Source organism: Opisthorchis viverrini (assembly GCF_000715545.1).
Source record: "Opisthorchis viverrini unplaced genomic scaffold opera_v5_246, whole genome shotgun sequence".
Taxonomy (NCBI): Eukaryota; Metazoa; Platyhelminthes; class Trematoda; order Opisthorchiida; family Opisthorchiidae; genus Opisthorchis; species Opisthorchis viverrini.
Genome location: NW_008751902.1, coordinates 781,147 through 801,033, shown reverse-complemented (window position 1 = coordinate 801,033; position 19,887 = coordinate 781,147). Strand labels below are relative to the sequence as shown.

Sequence of the window (19,887 nt, the reverse complement as noted above, 5' to 3'; positions counted from 1 at the left end):
CCACAAACCTAAGAATCGACAGTCTTGCTGCACCACCACAAGGTTGTGAATCGACCATGGTGCTGCTTTTCTACACAAGCTGCTACGGAACTATCAGTGGTTGAGTTATGTGGGCTGTTGGGATGAGCAGCCGTTCCAGAAGTGCAGGTGACACCCAGCACGATTGTCATCTGAACGCCGACAATCTGGTGAAATATTCATTGGATTTGCCAAAGGTTTCGTCCTTAGTGTTTTCTGCAGAAGGGTATTCCTGCTAACCGTTTTCATTTGCGCCACACCCAGTTTGTATCTTCGTACTATAAGTTAGCCTTTTGATATGATGCATTAAACCGAACCACTTGTTATAAACATTTACCTGATTCACATGTCAGCTTGTCTGGTGGGCTTTGCCTGCTATTAGAAGCATAGGTCTGTATATTCATCTGTCACTCGAATGACGGATAGTACCTGACGACCCTTCACTTATTCCGTTTGAGAAAAGTGACCCGAATAATCTTAATTTCACGCTCTCGGTTTTCGATCAGCTGTTACATCGAGGTAAATTTACTCATCTGATACCTAAACAACGGGTAGTAATCAATTTCAAACAATGCAGACCTTATTTACTGCTGGCCAACAACCTATACCCATCTCCACTTCACTCTGATTACAAAAGTTTTGCTGCTACTCTGACGTGATTCTTCTGGAACCACCGGAATCTAGTTCACTTGAGTTTTACCTAAGCTGTCTTGCCATCACAGTTTTGCAAGGTTTATTCTGTGATCCGAACGATGATGGTGTCATCACAGACCCATGAAAATGACATCTATGGCGTATATAACTCGTACTTGTCTCGGGGTTTTTAATCGCGTTTCTGTGTTATCCTCCTCTTTCAGCTCCTTCCGTTCCTCTACTTCTGTCGGCTTATCCTACTGGACCGTACACGGTTCGTTTGAGCTGGTCTCCACCTGTTGATCCAAACGGAGTTATTATTGCTTATCAGCTATGGTACCGTGCAATGCCGGTTGAAATCAGTACAGAACTACAACGTCGAGCGCAAACTTGCACCAGTGGTAAGGGGGTTTATCTTTTGTTCCCGGTTTTACTCAGTAGCTTTATCGTACTGGTTCAGCTCTCTGGTATGCCATTTCTGGTCGCTCTCTAAGTTTGTCATTTTCAATGTCTATTTCTTTCATTGTATCCTTTCATCTTTGAGAATCAACTGCTTGCTCAATCACTTGGTTTGAATGTCCCTCATGTGTTTTCCCCCAGAACGGGGCACGGTGTTGTTATCAGGTCACCTCATCAGGGATGGATTATTTTTGTTGTCTTTACCAGGACAATCGCGCTTTTAGTCAAGCTAATCATCAGTCCACACAGCTCTGAGCTCTTTGCAAAATACACTCATTTGCGAAAACTATTAACAGGAAACTCAACTGAACCCTAACTGAATCTCTCTTTGTTCTTCATGGTGTTGACAGAAACCCTGGGATGAAACCGGTCGTGAACTGTCGAAGTTTTCAGCAACTCTAGATAATTTGTTTGTCAATAAACCTCAGAACATTATTTCGTTATGAATGAGATCAAAGTTTATAGCTCACTTTATAAGTCCCTTGGAAAGGTAACAATTCGGTTCGATGATTGTGACTGTTAGGTTTGATTTTGTCGAGTGCGCTCCGACGGGTCTCGAACCCAATTTTACTGCTGATTCTCCGCTGTTCCTAGCCTCGCCGATGACCCATCAGGTTGGCTTCTTTATTTTTTCTTATCCGAATGAGTAATTAACCAGCCAGGACAGTTTACCTGTTGTCTACTCAGGCCTGACGTAGCAGCGGGTATGGGACAACCAGATATTCCTGGCAGATTGGCTCGATCTTGTGTAATAGTCGGACAGTGTGGCTATGGAGCTAAGCGTAGTTTTGCCTACAATACCATAACCGTAACTTTTAGAGGCCGACAGACCGTTTGATTGGAATATCGCTCTATGTCTCGGAATGGTGTTGCAAGCTTCGTCACAGACCGTACGTCAGTAATCTCATTTGTTCTTAGTGGCTATTTTGTTTGCCACAGTACGTTCGACTTCGGTTTAAAATTATATATGCAGGTGCTCAAACTGGTCACCACTTTCGGACAACTTATCAGGTACATTTATGCAGGGTTATCTACACATAGAAAACCTTGTCACGACATCCACAGAAACCGATTGGTAGTAATTTTGTTGGCCATCGGTCCCTTGAACTAGGATTCGAACGGCAGTCGATATACGGGAGTTCGATTATGCATTTTTAGCTAACTGTTTCCCGTATTTAGCCGAGGATTTCATGTATTTCTGTGCCAATCTTATTGACTCCATCCCGTGAAGAGAACTGCCGCATGTTTGTACTGCTAGGTCCCATTCGTTCTCCAAATTCGCCGAATTGATGCATGCTCGAGACAATGAGTTACTCGCGTGCAGTAATTTCCATCTAGTTCGTTCATTGTTTGTCCTTTTTCAGAAGCGATGCAAAGGCCTGCAGAAGATAACCAGCATGTATCTACGGAACGCGAATATACTGCACACATGGACGCTAGAAGTGTGCCTCAATTGAGTTGTACTTCGTGTGTCTATATGTGTCGTACAGCTAATTCTCAATCAGAAGAATCCACACCAATAGAACGTAAAAGTCCCTCTGCACAGCTAGAGCGGATTCTTTTTGAAGACCGTCTACAAAATTTCCTCCTCTCGCCTAGAAGGTAAGCTTGGAACTTGTTGTACGGGGTTTGTCTTTATTTTGTTCCTCTGTGTGAATTTGTTACAGTGGGGCGGTTAAAATAAATATGTTGTAACAGAGGTGTGGAATTCTATTCATAAGCCAAATCGCTTGAGCCTCGGTAGTGTTTTATATGCCTGCGAATCTCAGTCCTTGTCTCACCCCCAGCCTTAAGTAATACGCCTTTTTTCGGTTAGCATTTTTGTGTGTACCTTTGAGTGGAACACGGTCCCTAAACCATTCTGTACAGGACTTTTCTGTCAGATCACTAGCCATATCAGGATGCATCGGAATAAGCGATGCAACCCTCGTTTTATTACTGAGTTGAACAGTACCTCCATGCTCACTTCGAAATATACTTTACCAACAGTCTAGTTCGGATGATTTGAATAGCTTCTTGACATCAGCTGTGATGCGGACTCACACGCAGGTTTCACCTAATAGATGCAGAACGAGCTGTGCTATATGGCCGGTTGGTTTCAGGTACATGTATGTATCGCTTTGGCGTAGATTTCCCGCATCTATCTCCAATCCGCTCGTACTCGCTGCCATTCCTACGCATCTTCATTCAACCCTACCTTAGCCGTCTTTTATTCGTTGTTACCATTACATAGCTGTTTTTTCGAAACCCATTTCCACTGTAGTCATGGTTCGATCCACTCCCGACGTCATCGCGATACATCGAACGTGGAACAAACCGATGGTAAGACTCTGTCAACTTCGATTACCAATGTTTGTCTTCTTTTCGTGAAGCGGATGTGAACTCATTGTGTGCGTGTTTTGTACGTAATTAATCCGAAGCACCGCCAACTCACAAACGGATATTATTACATCAATGTGGGATGCTTGATCAACCCTTGCTTGTTTGTATGTTGCTTCTCTCTGTTTGGTGACCAGTTATGTTCTGCATGGAAGCCGTAGCCATCACCAGGTTTGGAGATGCACTTAAGATGTGCTTCTAAAGAAGGTTCTGTATTTCTGTACTATAGCGGTGAGACATGAAAATGTTCCAAAGGGAAGATCGATATTTCAGTAATATGGGTCAATATGGGCCATCCCAGTCCTCTTCGGCATCGGTCCCAATTTCCGCTTCTTCTTGCGTCAAATGTGGTCCGTCGTACGCAGGCGAACAGAATATGTCAATACATTCCTCTAGATTTTGTAAACACCGTGTTCGACAATGCCATGGCTCGGTTTTCTGCTGTAAATCACAACCAATCACACAATCCACATAGTCCTGATCACACGTCCAGTTGCAGCTACGTTGGATGACGATTCCATGTACACGAAATCTCAAGCACCAAAATGTTAGCAACAACACCAGAAGTAGTAGAGGAACTTGTGTTGGCTGAAATTGAGATAGTAGTAATATACAATCTTTCAGCTGTAACACCCTTTTCGTGTCTAGCTGCCATACCGCCCGAAGGAGGTACGAGGGCCTACGTACTACCACTACATACTACTACGGCAGTGAAGCATCAGTGCCAACACTGATGTTGCTGTCATTGTTGATGATGATGTACTACCAGGTTGCCCAAGCCTAGACCGAAGCAGTTGAGATGCCGGGGTTGAGTTCGAACTGTGGAACTTCTATTCAGTAATTTCGCATCTTAACAGCTGAAGCTAACAGTGAACGGTAGTATAAAACATCTGGAATTTTTCCTCGGTCCCTACGGAGGAAGATCAACATGCACTGCTCGACTAAAAGTGTCCGCTGGCCACTCGCCATCGGGATGCGAGTGAACGTGCCAGCGCACGTACGCACCGTGGCAATATTGCAAGAACGCTGGCCTTTTTCACTTCACTCCTAGTGATTTTTTTGTTAGTATGCGGTAGATGTTATCGGAAAACAACCCCAAAACTTATAGAAGGGTTACTTCAATCATGTGATACGCAGACGGTCTTCACATTCTCAAATGTTGACTTCTATTAGACTGGACTGCAATCTATTTGGGAGCCTTTGGTTTATACTAACAGAGCATACGTGTAGAGCTGCAACTATTTTAAAAAAAGAGTGAGTCAAACGGAAATGGATCCAACTGTGATCTACACGTATGCCAGCCACATACTGAAGTGAGGTTGTTACGAAAAAATGCACCCTGTCCACGAAACGCCATCACGCCACGTCTATTATTCGTTTTATTTGTTTTCGTGCAGATGACTGAATTAATTCTGCGAATTCCGGGATGCTTTTCCATGACATCCACCAATTAGTCGGCGAAACTCCTTCAGTTTTAGCCACTAGGAGCTCTGTTACCCTATCCCCCGTTCAGCTAGAGCTGCTGTTGAAACGAACCGATAAGCATTGGGTCTAGTAAGCTAATACTCGTCACGTGGTCCTACGCATTTTTCAGTGAATGAGTGTCTGCGGAAGCAATATAAAGCCATAAGACATTGGAGAGGCAGCGTTCGGTAAGAGTATGTTGGGGAGGATTCTCATCAATACCACCTTACCGTTCGGATTTAGGCATTACTGTGGCCACTTAGCCCTACTCGCAGGTGATTGGTCGGAAGATCGGGTTGGTCGAAAATGTGATCCCAACGGCCAATCGTGTTTCAGTGTCCAGTGGATGCCAATCCATCTCCGAATTCCCGAAATGTCACATAAAATTGAAATACGATAAGCTGACAGCTTTTTGACCGTTTTTGGCGTTTACTACACGTTATGCACCCTTGGTAATTTTGCGGAAAACGCTTGCCTGGAAGGATCGGACCCATAAGTGAGACGAGGCATAACCGCTAATAAACACAGTCAGTTAGGTTTCTCAAACCCGATGGGTGACAATATTCATGCGCTGATCGAGGCGCTGATCGACGAAGCAGTTGCATATGCTTACTAACCTCATTTCATTCGCAGGCTACTATCAGAATGTGAGCTCTTTCAGATTAGCCTAAGACATGTCGCGCGAGCAAAATCGCTCACTTAAATCACATTGTCTCTTGGGCTGCTCATCCAGGTTGTTTCTTCTTCCAAAATTCACACCCAACATTATGGAAAGGTCAACATCGGCCAAGGAAAACGCGGGACTTCTTTATCTTCACGGTGACATGCATCATCTGCATCCAGCAACTCCCGAAACTACTTTACGCCGCAGTAGGTAGTTGGCTCACTCTATGTATCTAAGGTACACAACACTCCCACTCCATGTACGAACACTTGTATGTTATTCAGCAATTGTTGGGCGTTTTGTCTCTTATTTGCTGATCTGGCACAAATTAACATAAAACTGAAAAAAAACGAGTAAACTAACGACATCATTCCTTCCAATCGGCAGTACCCACACGTTTGGACAAATCCAGTAGCAGCATTGATGCCAATTTACTTCCCATTTGCCAACTCCAGAGTCGACTGTAATCGGATCATCGACCATGTGGAGCGATGTTTAAAAGTAAGACTAATTAATATTGCCTGCAAGATGCAGCAGAAGTTTGAAACAAAACATGCACCGACCAGTTCTCATTGACGATATCAATTAGTTCGACTTTAATGACCGTGATTTGTGTTCGTTGACGAGTGTGGTGGAAGCTCACTTGAACGTGAGATAGCTGCGTGGTTAGAGCGCGAGCTTACTGACCGAACCGAAACTCCTCATCTCGATTGCTTCTCTAGGCTTAGGCAACCTAAAAATATCTCAGCTCTCGTGCTTCCTTCGGATAGCATGACACATATTCACCAAAACCGTGTTACAGCTGAACGAGGTGGTAAATCTGCCGGCCAATCACCTGGTAATTAGCTTAGGTTTCCCACTTTAACAAACAGTTCTGTATCGACATGTTACGGTTTTTCTCATTACTAATACGCAAACATTGCAATTACTACGGTCTGTGTATAAATTTTGGTTTCTGTTACACGATTTGTTGATCGATGTGATCTTCAGTGGCCGTTTCGCGTTTCACAAACATACTTGGAAGTATATTACTCTTTACAGCAAGCAAAGTTTGGTTGAGCTTCACTGCTGCTGTTTTATCTACCGTGAACCGCAGCTGTTTCCGAATGATCTTTCCTTTGGCGATAATTAACTCCGCAGGATACAACTTGTTGGGGACTGTTCTCTGTTTGTTGTACTTATCACAATGAAAATCTCGATGCGGATGATGTACGTCGTCATAGTCCGCAGTCTATGGTTATAACCAGGATATCGTCATCATCATCAATGACAGCAACATCAGTGTTGGCACTGATGCTTCAGTGCCGATGCTTCCGTCACGAAGATACTGGACCTTACCGTGGTGTGGCGGTTTGTGTACCTCGGAGACCCATTGAGCTATACTGGGGGGTGTCCGCGCGACGCTCGCAGAGTCTCTCATACCAGGTTGGTCAGTGGTTAGAGGTCTGACGAACACAGTCTCCTGGCCCTCCAGGTTGGGGGTTAGAACATGTATGGCGACTTGTTCCGTAGAAAAGGTAATGCATTTGCATTTCCCCGCCAAACACCGCTGCCTTGCGGTTAGGCTTTTGAGTCAAAGGCTTTGGTTGAGGACCCTAATCGTCCTCCTGTCTAGGTGTGGGCGCCCTCGCAGTATCCCAGCCCTCGTACAACCATGACCTACACAACTAACAATAACCAGGATAATCACGATTACATACCACAAATATCACAGACTATTACAATGTGATGTAATGAGTACTTTTTTTGTATTCATTACATCAATTGATATATTAACTGATATTGGTACTTACTTGCATGTTGCCTTGTTGACCTGGCTGGGTGCGTACATCATGCGGATTGTATATATAGGCTTCAGTTAGCAGTAACCACGTGCCCAAATTTACAAGTCGCACATTGTCTCGTCCGTGCTATCCATTCCTGGACTATATTTTTTTCGGTCTCACGTGGTGATTTTGTGTAGGTGTCTGTCCTTGTCTCGTCCAATGTGCTTGATTGTGTAGAACGTCGCATTTTCGTGTTGGATGGTTTTCACTGGGCTGTGTCCGACACAGTAAGGTAAGTGTGATTTACGGATCCCAGCATGGATAGGATGAATCAATTGCCTAATGAACCAGCCGTCGTTCGTCTACGTGTGTTTATTTCTGGGTGTTGAGTTTCGTCTTGCTATTTTACAGCACCGATAGGTGTGGTTTTGTCCTCCTCCTCCAAGATATTTGAAACACAGTAACACCTGTCACTGAGAACAACATATTCACTAAGTGGGGGTTTATTTTCACCCTTACCGATGCTATGGTCTATTACTTGACAGTCGAATTACAATCTTTCGCCGTCAACGAGTGGCTTCAACCGTCACAGTCACTACTGTATATATAGCTTGTAGTTGTCCCCTTTTCCTCCCCGGCCACCACCTGCCCTTTTTGTTAAGCTAGTTTTGGCAAGTTAGGATCTCTTCATCACTTTTGTAGCTCAATCGTTTTGGTTCCGGCTTCAAAGTGCATTCTCACCCATTTCGAATCGCACTTGGCGGAGAAAGTGTCGTCTGCTTGTTCAGTGATATGTCAGGATGTTCTGCAGTGTATCGTATCGCTTGCATGATTTTCGTTTGATCGATTATTTGGTTGCATTGGAAGAAGACTAGAATTAAGGGAGTAGACTCAGTTATCTGGCCCCGAAGGTTTGAACAGCAAGGAGAGTGTATGGAACGTTGTTCGACTGCACAGTAGCTTCCCTTCTCCAAGCAGAATCCAAACTCGTAGCTCACGTTAGAAGAAAAATACATCAAAGTTTTTTCGCATTCGAAGACTGGAACAACCAATCCACTGTTCTCCAGATTGGCAATCTGTAAATTACCCTGGCTTGATCTGTGCCACATCTGCAGAGTTGTGAAATAGATAAACAACTTAAAGTTCCTCCGTTCACGTGCGAATTATGGTTGATGCAAATTTGTGGACCACGTACACTGGATAAGCCTAGGAAGATCGAAACTGGTAGAGAACCATCGAAAACATCTTGTAAATCCTCTGTTGTGGCGCATCTAGGAGAAATCTTTCTTTATCTGAATTATTGGCCCAGCTGAATTGTGAGAGGGGGCGAGGTCGCTCATTTGGTTAGAGCGCGAATTTACTTACTGGAAGGTCCGTTGCTCGAACCCGACCTCTTCCCCTGTCTAGGCTTGGGCAACCTGACAGTATCCCAGCCCTCGTGCTTCCTTCGAGTTGGCATGCCACTAGGCACCGAAAGGGCGCAACAGCTCAACGATTATTTTCATAAAGGAAACTACTCACAAGGTTGCTGAAAACTCTCAACGATTATTATATTTTTATTCTGAATTGTGACGTGTCTTCTGCGCAGCACAGTTGACTGAGAGATATCGTGAACGGGAGCCGCAGTTGAGTCTTTTGTCAACAGCACGTCGGTTGCCATATGGGTTTTTGACTCCGCAAAGGCCATTACTTTTAATAATGCTGATTTCTTGCTCTTCGCCCCCAGGGGAAATGTATTCTTCATTGATCTCTTGGCTTGACTAATTTGTTACCTACTTTTTGTTGGGGAGGAAGTGAAAGAGCTGATAGCCTTATGGGGATTTCGTGCGTCGCATATGGTACTCGATCAGTTAGTCTTGACTCACTCTCGCCACTCTAATGCATAGTCCTTCCCATTACTGCGACCACTTCTGGAGCCAGTTAGGCTGCCTCTCTCCTCTAATGGTTTCTTACCATGCTTATGCATTGTGAGAGGCGTCTTTTGCCATACGAATGTAAATGCTCCTTGCTGTCTGTGTTTCCTCCTATCTTAGACAATTAACTCGTTTGTTGGAGCCGTTATCTCGCTGCTTTTATTATTATTATTATTATTATTATTATTATTATTATTATTACTGCTCATTCTTCTTCGCCTTTCTTAGTTTGTGGGGAACACCATAACTCTTGCTTGACAGAATGGGATTTTTACTTAACTCTTCAGGTTGGTTGTATCGCTGACGTTTCGCTTTTTCCAGGGACCAACGCCTCTTGTTCCTTCTTCATTAACAGACGTCATATCTCCCAACGGTCGGCTACTAAAACCGTTCGCGTATCTCACTGCGTCTCTGCTATACGATGACTCACCTGCTCAGTTCATCCGACTTCCCGCGTACCCCACTGAAGTGGTCGTCAATGGGTTGAACCACTACACGGAATACTTGTTTGGCGTCTCTGCTTGCCATGATCCGCATGACGAACTTGGCCATCCTCTTATTAGCGTAATACCTTTGCAAATAGCTTCAATGCTTCTCTACATTTTGTCGCTTTTTCTGCGAATCAAATGTGGTGAGACATCCTGTGTGAAAGATCCACAAGTCTCCAGCCTGGAACTGTATGTTAAGTGGACCAATCGTTCCCGAAGTTATTCTTCTCCGGGATTACCGACCTAGGTACTAAGCTTCTCAGGGCATCTCAACAACCCTCAAGTAAATTCAGTATGCCAACCGGTATATTCGTAACAGGTAACTGTTGTATGGATACAAATTTCTGGGAAGCTTCTGAGTGGCCGGCAGCAAATTGAGTTGACTGATTCTCAGAGAAGCCAAGCATACTTCTCAATGAGAACGCAACTCACTCCGGCTTGTTAAGACCCGCCGGGTAAACGTAGGTGAATTGGATAGCTCACCCTGTAATCCAGTTTTAGACTGTTTTCTTGGGGACCACGCGTTTGCCCACCAGTTTATAAGGTTGGTGAATGTGATCTTCGGTCTAACAGGTCACTCAGATAACCAGTTATCTGCAGATGATTGGCCAGAGAATCTGATGTTTACGAGGCTGCATTTCATACCAAAATTGTGATGAGCAGCTTGCTGTGGTCCGCCTTCGAATGTCCTTTCGGGACTGGTATCCGGGAATGTCTGTTCGTTTTTACCACTTAGGTGGCCCGACCGTGTCAAATCTGTTTTATTTGTCTTCAGTGCAATACGTCGTAGATGAATTTTAGCTGAGCGACACTCAAAGCGTCACCGATTATACTTTTGACACCGATTCTTCGTTTCGGTCCTCTACAACTCCATTAAAATAGGGTTTTGACGTCGAAAAATTCACCATCATGCAGTTCCTCAGGGACGTAAATCATGTTCTTGTGGTTCAGTGATCAAGTAACTGCAGTCCTTACTGTGCATGAATTCGAAAATTCAAGTGAATTTTTTAATGACAGAGTCACAGACTTGTTGTTTTCGTCTGAATTTATACTTTTCGTATGAACTTGGCTTTCAAGTCTTCCTCACCTTGCCTTCCACTGTTTTCTTTATGTTTCAGAAACCAACGAATGAGTCTGTTTCAGTCCCCTGGTGTAGTGCTCCTGCCCTAGTCCTTCAAAGGACCAAAGCAATAGCTGAGAAAGATACTTTAGATACGACATTTATTAACGTGACCGTCAGTGATGCCTCCGTTGACGCAGATCAAAAGACGGTCGACACGCATTATGATTCTCGACCAACTCAAAAGTCGTACTCATCGTCCAGTACGACACATCCTGCACTGGCATCCTTCCACGTTGAGTTTGAATGGCTTAGTCCACCACATCCGAATGGTGTTGTACTTTTCTATTGGCTACGTTACCGCCGAGTTACTGGAACTTTCACCGACCAAGTGAGTGTCCTGGTCCATTTCTTGAAATGGGCATCCATACGGAATGAATTCTTCACAGCCACCTTCCAGGTGTAGTTCTTCTACTCTGTCACTGAAGTCCTGCAATTGATGACATTCTCAATAAACGGTGACCTTCAGTGGATCGAATGCTATAAAATAAGTGACACCTCACTTTCTGTCATCGGTTTCAACGTGGTGGTACATACTCGGGGGTACAATTCAGCAGTATGATTTGCAAAGTCGGTTTGTATCTTTGTGACTGAATGACAGAATGACTCGGCTCGATCTGGACGCCTATGGATGGTGTACCCGCATTTGTATAAGTGGTATACACTGTTGTCTGTCATGTGTTACACCATACGAGCCAGTGAAAACGCGCAACTCTTAAAAGCCTTCAGCATAGTGTTCTGTATTTCAACTGGTATGAATTTAACTGAAATTTCACCGTGGAATACAACAGAACTGTTACGGTTTAGACTAGTCAGTTCAACGTGTTTTCTGTGACCACCCTTCATCCTTCGCTGTTCGCTGCAATATACCACGGCGACCCGCAGCATCTGACGTATGTATGCACGGTCCAGGGTGGTCGAACAGAAGTGAACCGCAGAGTATAACGCAAAACCCATTGGTATCTTGATACCAACGAACTAATTCCAACAAACACCTCTTAGTACACAAACCCGATACATCGCGGTGGAGTAGCGCTACCCTTGTGCACAGCACTTATCGACTTCCGCAAGCTTTCGTTGTCATTGGCTTTGCCCCACCGAAGTGTTTCAGCATTGGGCGGATCACTGTGTGTCAAGTCGTTCGTGTTAATCTTAACGTAATGAAGGACTACTCAGCATGCGCAACAATAATTACGATTATGCCCAGGTAGCGTGTGTTCCATTTACACGTGACCGTGCACGACGTGCCCAGTTTGGCCTTGAATCCCACCTGAGGACTACCATACCTGTGCCAAATGTTGGAGTAAACATGCCCACTTTCTAGGTTCTCAGGTTGGATCATGATCATTCACGAAAATATATGTCACCTTGTAGACTGAATCGATGAATCAATGAACGTAGTCCGGCGATTTCATTTTGCAGTGACTAGTTTTAGTGGAGTGTGCATCACCTCGGCAGGTAAGATAGCGCAATAATGCTTTTAAATCAGCAAAGACCACATGAATGACCAGTTATTATAGAGGAGAATGTTCGCGTTGTGCTAGGATACAAGCCACAAGATGTGGTTGTCACATCGAACCACACGATTTGAATTCCATGGAGTATGTTCGGTACTACGCCACTTCTGCACGGATCAACCTGATAACACTTTAGCCTGTATGACCTCTAGGATTAAGTGTTATAGACAAAACAATGAGCCACCATCATGAACAATTGAATAAGAAGAGAAAACTTGGAATTCACAACATATTTACTTGATGGACCAGGGTCCCCACATCACCCGCTATTTACACCCATGCAAAAATATGTATGCCGGATTATGATAGCCGTGAAATATCAATTCTGCCACCACGGTAGATAAGGCATAATAAAAGGCTAAGTGTCTGAGTGAATTATGAACAGTACATTCTATGGCAACACTTGGATCCAGCCGTCTTCCACCTTCAGCAAAAAGGTCTTCGCTGTGTTGTTTATTAGAAAACAGCAACTGAACAGTGACAGACTATTGGACAGGGAAGCAAAACTCTCATATGCATCTCGCTTACAAAAACCAAATATCCATCTTGTCCTCGAACGCGTTTTCATGAACTTTTTTGGATATCCATTGACTGTTACTAAAATGCAAGCAAATGCTATAAAGCGACTCCATGAATTCCGTATGGGATCTCACCTTTCAAGAGACGGAAGCGGATTTACGATAAAATATACTATGTGTATGCCCCTACAGTAGTATCCACCATTTCACCACGTCGTTTGATCTGTGAAATCATAGGTCGCATCGATGCCGTCGCGGGTGTGGGTCTGTTTGTAAACCTTCGCATACAAATTATTATTATTATTGTTATTAATTGTCACCTGTAATGAAGAATTTTCGTCCTGGTAAACACACTTGAGTTTTCTATACGTCTCTGCAAACCGATCGGGAATTTCCAAGCTGGAAGGCTTACAGTTAGTGGGCAGTTGCCCAAAATCTATAAGTGCGACCTGTGAAAGTCCAAACTCAAAAGCAACTGTGGTTCGAATCAGACACCTGCATCTCGACTGCTCCCGTCTAGGCTTGGGTAACCTGGCAGTACCTCAACCCACGTGCTTACCCCGGGTGGTATGGCAGCTACAGCCGAACGACTATTCATTTTTTCATTCCACAATTTGTTATTGTCTTCAACTACGATGTTTTTTACTTGATGCGTTTGTATTGTAGACAAGCCTGCTTTTCTTAAACATCACATTTGCACTTTTATGACCTTGCAGCTATTATCAGAATGGTCGATGGTTTGCTATCCAGAGCGACAAGGGAATTCATCGTCCCCATTCGGTCCAAATAAGCCGGCAATATTTAGGCAACAGTTCGTACAGTTGCGAAATCTCTGGCCCGGCGTGTACGAGTTTCAGTTCATGACTGTCTCGCTGGGTGGCAATGGATCCTGGACACCAATCAGAACGTTTGAAATCCTCGAATCTTCCAGATGGGCAGCGTTCTTCAAAGGTACCTCCCCGCTCTCCAATTCTTCGGAATTTTTTATGCTGAAATAGATGTGAATCTCTTATGAACACCACATCCTAATGAAGACAAACCAGCTATGTGATACGAAGCCTTTTCCTAGTGTGCAAACCACCATTCACGTTTGCCGGCGTCATTACTTCGCCCTATTTGTAGCTGCCGCTTACGCACTTACCGTTTCTGACAGGATTGCGGGACTCTCGAGCGTCAGTCACGTGTGTACTTTACAGAATTGCATCTTCAGAACAGAATCCGGTTAATCCTGTCACTCGTATCTAATATCTACCAATATCCGGTTTGCTGGAGTCGGATATTATGCCATATTCGTTTGCCGTTTTTGCCGTGCACCTTATGCGTGTGTATCAAACGAGCGTTGTTCTATCTTCATTCATCCCGTTTGACGGATGTCACGGTTGCTGTCGGGTGTTTTCCCTAGTAACGGGACCATGTTTATCAAGTTTTAGGAAAGTAAGTAGTGAACCGTAATCAGCACAAAACCCTGCGAAACAAGGCAGGGTGAATGTTCACTTCGTACGAATATATGTCCCCTCTATATAAAGTTCACTCGTAGACAGAGACCACTTTGTACATTCTCAAGGACAGCTTTTACTAGAAGAATAACTGCATGTACTTATCACGGGATTTCCCCTGTGATTCCTCCAACCCTAATTTTCTCCTTTTTTATGCACCCTTAATTTTTCGAGACTCCTGACTAGTCTATTCATTCTGAGGCTGGGTGGATTGTTTTAGGCTCCCCATTAGTTGACGTACTAAATCTGTAACCATCTGACTTTGTACAAGTTAGTTGTTTATCTGAAAGAGTCCTGTGATAGTGGTTGGCTTGATCAGCCTGTTTGTTTCGAAAGCAATACCTCATGATATCCGAAAAGTACCTGTTGGCAACAAAATACCCTAATACGTCGTGATTATAATTGTTACTGCTTGACCCCTTTAGCAAGGATATGGGGAAAAACCACGTGGTTCCACCTAGGGGTTCGCAAGACACAACTCATTCGGGGGATACAGTAGTATGGGAATAAATGCACAAATTGCATGTATTCAAACATTTGACATACGGTTCAAGACCGTCAATGTGTCGAAATAATACCCAGTGTATAGTACCTCTCCGTTCTCACCGCATCTCACTGGAGCCCAATGTACACGCCCTCAACAGACAGCTTAACCCATTAACACATGCATGTGTGTTGACATTCACAATTCTAGTTTAAATTCTTAATGAAATCATGAGCGAATTGTTACTCATTCCTTATTGGTATCGTTTACGTATCATAGTGGTAGCATAGGACCAAGACTCCTGGAAAGTTCTATTGTTTTTATAGATAACATCTAGTTTGAGCATTGACTTCAATTCAAAGTTGTTTAGCCGAAGAGAATATAGTCATTTTAAGGATGAATGCTGGGATATTCAAGGGGCTCAAACTGTAGATGAATAACATGACTGTGGAAACGCGAGGATCAGTTTAATTGCTCAGGGGGTTAGCATTTTCATTGAACGATCTTCAAGGTAATCCCTTGAAAGGATAACTTCTTTGACAATCAGTTCAAGTGAAGTGACGCTGCAACAGTCGGACTGAGGGAAGCATAGGATAAGGAAACCACGCGCCTTCCCCTCAGAGAATTTCAGCAAACGGTTATAACAACGTATTTGCTAGCTCTGTATTTTAGAAGCGGATACTCTGGCATTCTGTCAGTGAATCGAATCACGGACAGAAGATTTTACGGTATGTTGAGGACTGTGGTTCGTTATTGTCAATTGAAACTCGTTGGCGGAGTCGATCGAATCAGCTGCGTGACACTTTCGGTGTATCATTGGAGTTATCTGTGCTAATTTAGTGGTTATTTAGTTCCTTGTACTCTTAGGCATCTGTGTTGGACATCTGACCAAAATTTCTATTGATTCTATCATCTGTCATTACTAGGTAGCCGTAAGTACGATTGCCTTTACATTCACGACGGTAGTATATTCATCGCTGTCCTATTCCGCGGGATGATCTGGTTCCCAGTTTGTTTCTGCGCTTTTCATCTTATCTTTAGACACACGGCCTCGAAAGCTGGACCAAAACTTTATACAATTTTGAATTCATCTTAGGTAAGATAAGACCCACATGCTTCGTTTCAGGTAGTTTTAATAAACAGTTAATTCTATTTCTAGACACCAAAGCTTCTTCAAGCCACATGAGTTTGTTACCAAATTAGCTAAGTTTTGATGCAGACGGCCAGCACAATAAGTCAGTGTCGGATGTCTGTTGGAAGCTTAGTTAGTGTGGGTCACTAAGTTATACAACCGATCGGCTGGTGTGATCGAACACTAGGATTTACATGGTACAGACGGCTAGGGGACTTCATATTAGCATCGCTGATCAAAGACCCGACAATAGTGGAGTATGTACTGGTCAGAGCATACAAAATTGATCTAGGAAATAGTGGGACTTCAAGGCAATTTTTAACGCCACGGCCGTTGTTCCAGGTGGTGAAAATTGCCAAGCATACCAATGTGAATGGCGTAGAACTGAATAGAATAGAGTAGAATAGAATAAAAAGCGTGGAACTAACGAGACTGAATTTAGCCCGGCGGAGTTGGTACGTGGTGGTGGGCGGTTTTCCACAAAAGAGAATTATCAAACGAATGGACTTAGGTCTGAAACATGTAACGCGATAAAAAAAAATCGACGTGGTCTCACACCAAACCAAACTGTCGTGTCGGTACAGACCAACAAAAACTGAAGGACACCCAAGAAGACTAAGTTATTGAAGTGGCTTGATCGAAGAACAAAACCCGTCCAATATCCCCAATCCATCGCTCGTTGAACCTGGTCACTCGCACTAGCCAGAAAAAGTTCCTAAAAGGAGTGATTTTCAAATGAACTGTTTTGGCATACATACAACAAAAACATGCGCCTCGGAACGGACTCGAACCGCGGATCTCTGGCTTACCGTTTCCCCTAAAACTAAAACAGCTTGATAACTTATTCCCGCGACCGGACAAACCTTTTATGTCAAGACCAAAACAGTGACCAGCAGTGATGTATTGTAGATGTATCCCAAACATTTTCCATTTACACCTTTCGATGCGCTGACTATGTGCAGAATAGGACACGTCCCAAAGCCGCTTCAGCCGAACAGTACGTCTTATGCGGTTTATTTCAGATCTTGGTCATGAAACATGTGCCTGATATACGGTGTTCCTTCAAATAAACTTGTCTTCCTCAGAATGGGGATGGACTGACGTCCTACATTGTCGGCTCCGTGGGTTAGATGATTTCTGTTACGAGCAGTTAAACTGATAACTTCCTCTAAATTGCATCATTAATGTTCACGTGAATGGTTTCTTGAGCAACTAAAGTCGTATTTTCTGGTAAGTGATAGCATATGTACGGAAGGCACTTTCAACCTGAGTGGCCAGCATGCTATTCTTTTGGAAGGCTTTTAATATCTCGTAACGTCAATAAATTTGGGACGGAGTGATTCGATAGTCTTTTAGAAGCATCAGTGTTCAACATTTATGTTACGCTTCCGATGATGATGGCGGTTGAAAGCATACTATTCGGGGGTGGTGGTACAATCTTACGACAATTGATCATCCACTCCATATTACGCTATTTTCCTTCTCAAAGGAAATGCACCTAGCGTGAATCTTCTCAAATCATGTACAGGAGGAATAACGTCTTTCAACAGGTCTTTGTGTATCACCCCTCAGAATGTTTGACTAAACACTGCGTACCATACTTACTGAAGTAACTATGTTTCTTTCAATGTTTTTTTTCTTATCTACGTTTCATTAATACACTGTTGTGCCAAAAACATTGTGACATCATTTGCTCTTCCTCAGGATTTGAGTGTCGTACCTTTCTTTTACCTTCCAGAAGTAACTATGTTCTTTCAATGTTTTTTTTCTTATCTACGTTTCATTAATACACTGTTGTGCCAAAAACATTGTGACATCATTTGCTCTTCCTCAGGATTTGAGTGTCGTACCTTTCACTTACCTTCCAGAGCGCATCTTCCTACCTTTAGCTCTCTGTCTGGTAGTGTTGTTGGTAACGGGATCAGCTGCAGTTTGGGCCACCCATCGTTCATTGCGGTAAGTCTCCCAGCTCGCACTTTCTGCAGTATCATCACTGCTATAGTCATCTTCCAAACGATGCCTGGTGGTAAATACCGCAAGTAGGCAATATCGCTGAGGCTGTCTTGTTGCGGCGCGATGTACAGTAGAGGTTTTCAACAGTATTCCAACTCAGTCTATGGGTAACTTAGAAGGATGAATAATTCACACGAAGAATGACGCTTTCAGTGATATTTATTCCACGGGTGGATGATGAATGGCGCTGTATCCTGTCTAAGTGCCAGATAATCACGCTGCTGATCGAACGGTTCTGTTCAAACTACTAGCTGGGAGGTCACCGTTTCGAGACCTCCTGAAGTTTTATGAAATGCACATAATGCTTATCATTCCTAATAAGGTTATAACGGCTGTACAGCTTTTAAGCAAAGATTGGCTTCCCTGAGGGACAAAATCTCAGTTGACTATTCAAAAGGCTTAAGCATTTTGCCCCTAGTCATATCCCTGGGCTGGCCTTTCCTAATCATTGTTTTAAAGAAGCTCGCTATACATCTTCACGTATAGTGAAACTTTTTGTCTGCATCTTATACTGGACCATAAGAATACTAACTAATATCCTTTCAAATTCAGCATGAAACGGTCGCATGACTTTTGCCCTCAACTGACCCATGCTATGCTCCCGTATGTTGGTGGTTTTGTTATCACAATTATGCTTGTCATATTATCATTACTATTATGTGCAACACATGTAACGTTTCTGTCATTATTGATAATAGTGAATATCAGGAAGAACAACAAACAGCGAATGCTACCGAACAGTGTCTTTTCCCATGGTAATTCCGCTTTCGTAGTACGCTGTCCAATTCTAGGTGGCTGTATCATTTACCCGGATCCTGGAGGCTGAGTCTTTTGCCGCGTGTGGCAGAACTCAGAAGCTTACAATCATTTAGACATCGATGTGATACTTCACTCTATGTTGGTCAATTGCTGAGTTAATAAATCTGATCTATAACGAGCCCAAAATAGATTGCTTCTGAGAATCGATTTGTTTCGAGAGGCTATCATCTCGATTGGTCACAGCAATCTGTGTAGTGTATACCATTGATATCTCGCTTTCACCATGTGTTTTCCTTCTAGAAGACGACTTACGCGAAACACCAGCATGCGTTCCGAATTCCACGAACCTCTCCTATCTGGTTTGCCACATGAGTGGGAATTAACCTCTAAGGACGTCTACTGGGACGCTGCACATGCTTTGGGTGAGGGTTCCTTTGGGACCGTATATTCTGGCATCCTTCAAACCTTCACTACCCCGGGTGCGAAACAAGTTCTTCAGAAGCTGAGAGTCAGTTCTGGTATGAGACCAGTGAAGAGGTTGGCTGTCGCGATTAAGGTAAGCGTTCTTTCAGCCCAAGGAACTCTCAACTTTTAATGCTTTTCAACCAGCTGGTTCAAATTATACGGACTCTACATTCGTCGCATCTCTTTGATGTGTGTTCTTACAAGCAATCATACTAATTTTTGTAGCAGATTGAGACATATGTACGACCTAATAAACAGCTTACCATAGGGTGGTTGTTTGGATGATGCTGGTTGCATAGCACACTATTTGACTATTTTTCGGTGGTAATGTTCTAGCCACCAGCAATGACATTCAGAGGACGTCAGTGTTTGACCATCGATGTCTTCGGAGCATTGCCCGAATCTGGTGGGAACACCGGATCAGCAATTCTGAAGTACGTCGAATGGTATTCGGGAGAAATAACTCACCCTCGATAGATGAATTGATCACACTGCACAGGTTGCGTTGGCTTGGCCACGTGCTGCGTATGACAGTCGACCGACTTCCTCGAAGGGCTCTTTTCGCCCAACCATGTGAAGGCGGGAAGAGAGCCAGAGGC

At 43.7% G+C, this 19,887-nt stretch overlaps 1 protein-coding gene across 1 annotated transcript in view; it reads left to right on the top strand.

Annotated features, from left to right (window-relative positions):
- The window catches only part of T265_08938 (hypothetical protein), a gene marked incomplete at both ends in the record, with an annotated part of 38,933 nt that overhangs the window by 12,684 nt on the left and 6,362 nt on the right, over positions 1 to 19,887 (top strand). The window contains 7 exons of the mRNA XM_009174877.1: positions 876 to 1,052; positions 9,525 to 9,583; positions 9,618 to 9,973; positions 10,965 to 11,235; positions 17,886 to 18,007; positions 19,124 to 19,379; positions 19,625 to 19,722. Of these exons, the coding sequence (XP_009173141.1) occupies positions 876 to 1,052; positions 9,525 to 9,583; positions 9,618 to 9,973; positions 10,965 to 11,235; positions 17,886 to 18,007; positions 19,124 to 19,379; positions 19,625 to 19,722 (1,339 nt within the window). The remainder of the gene's footprint in view (positions 1 to 875; positions 1,053 to 9,524; positions 9,584 to 9,617; positions 9,974 to 10,964; positions 11,236 to 17,885; positions 18,008 to 19,123; positions 19,380 to 19,624; positions 19,723 to 19,887) is intronic.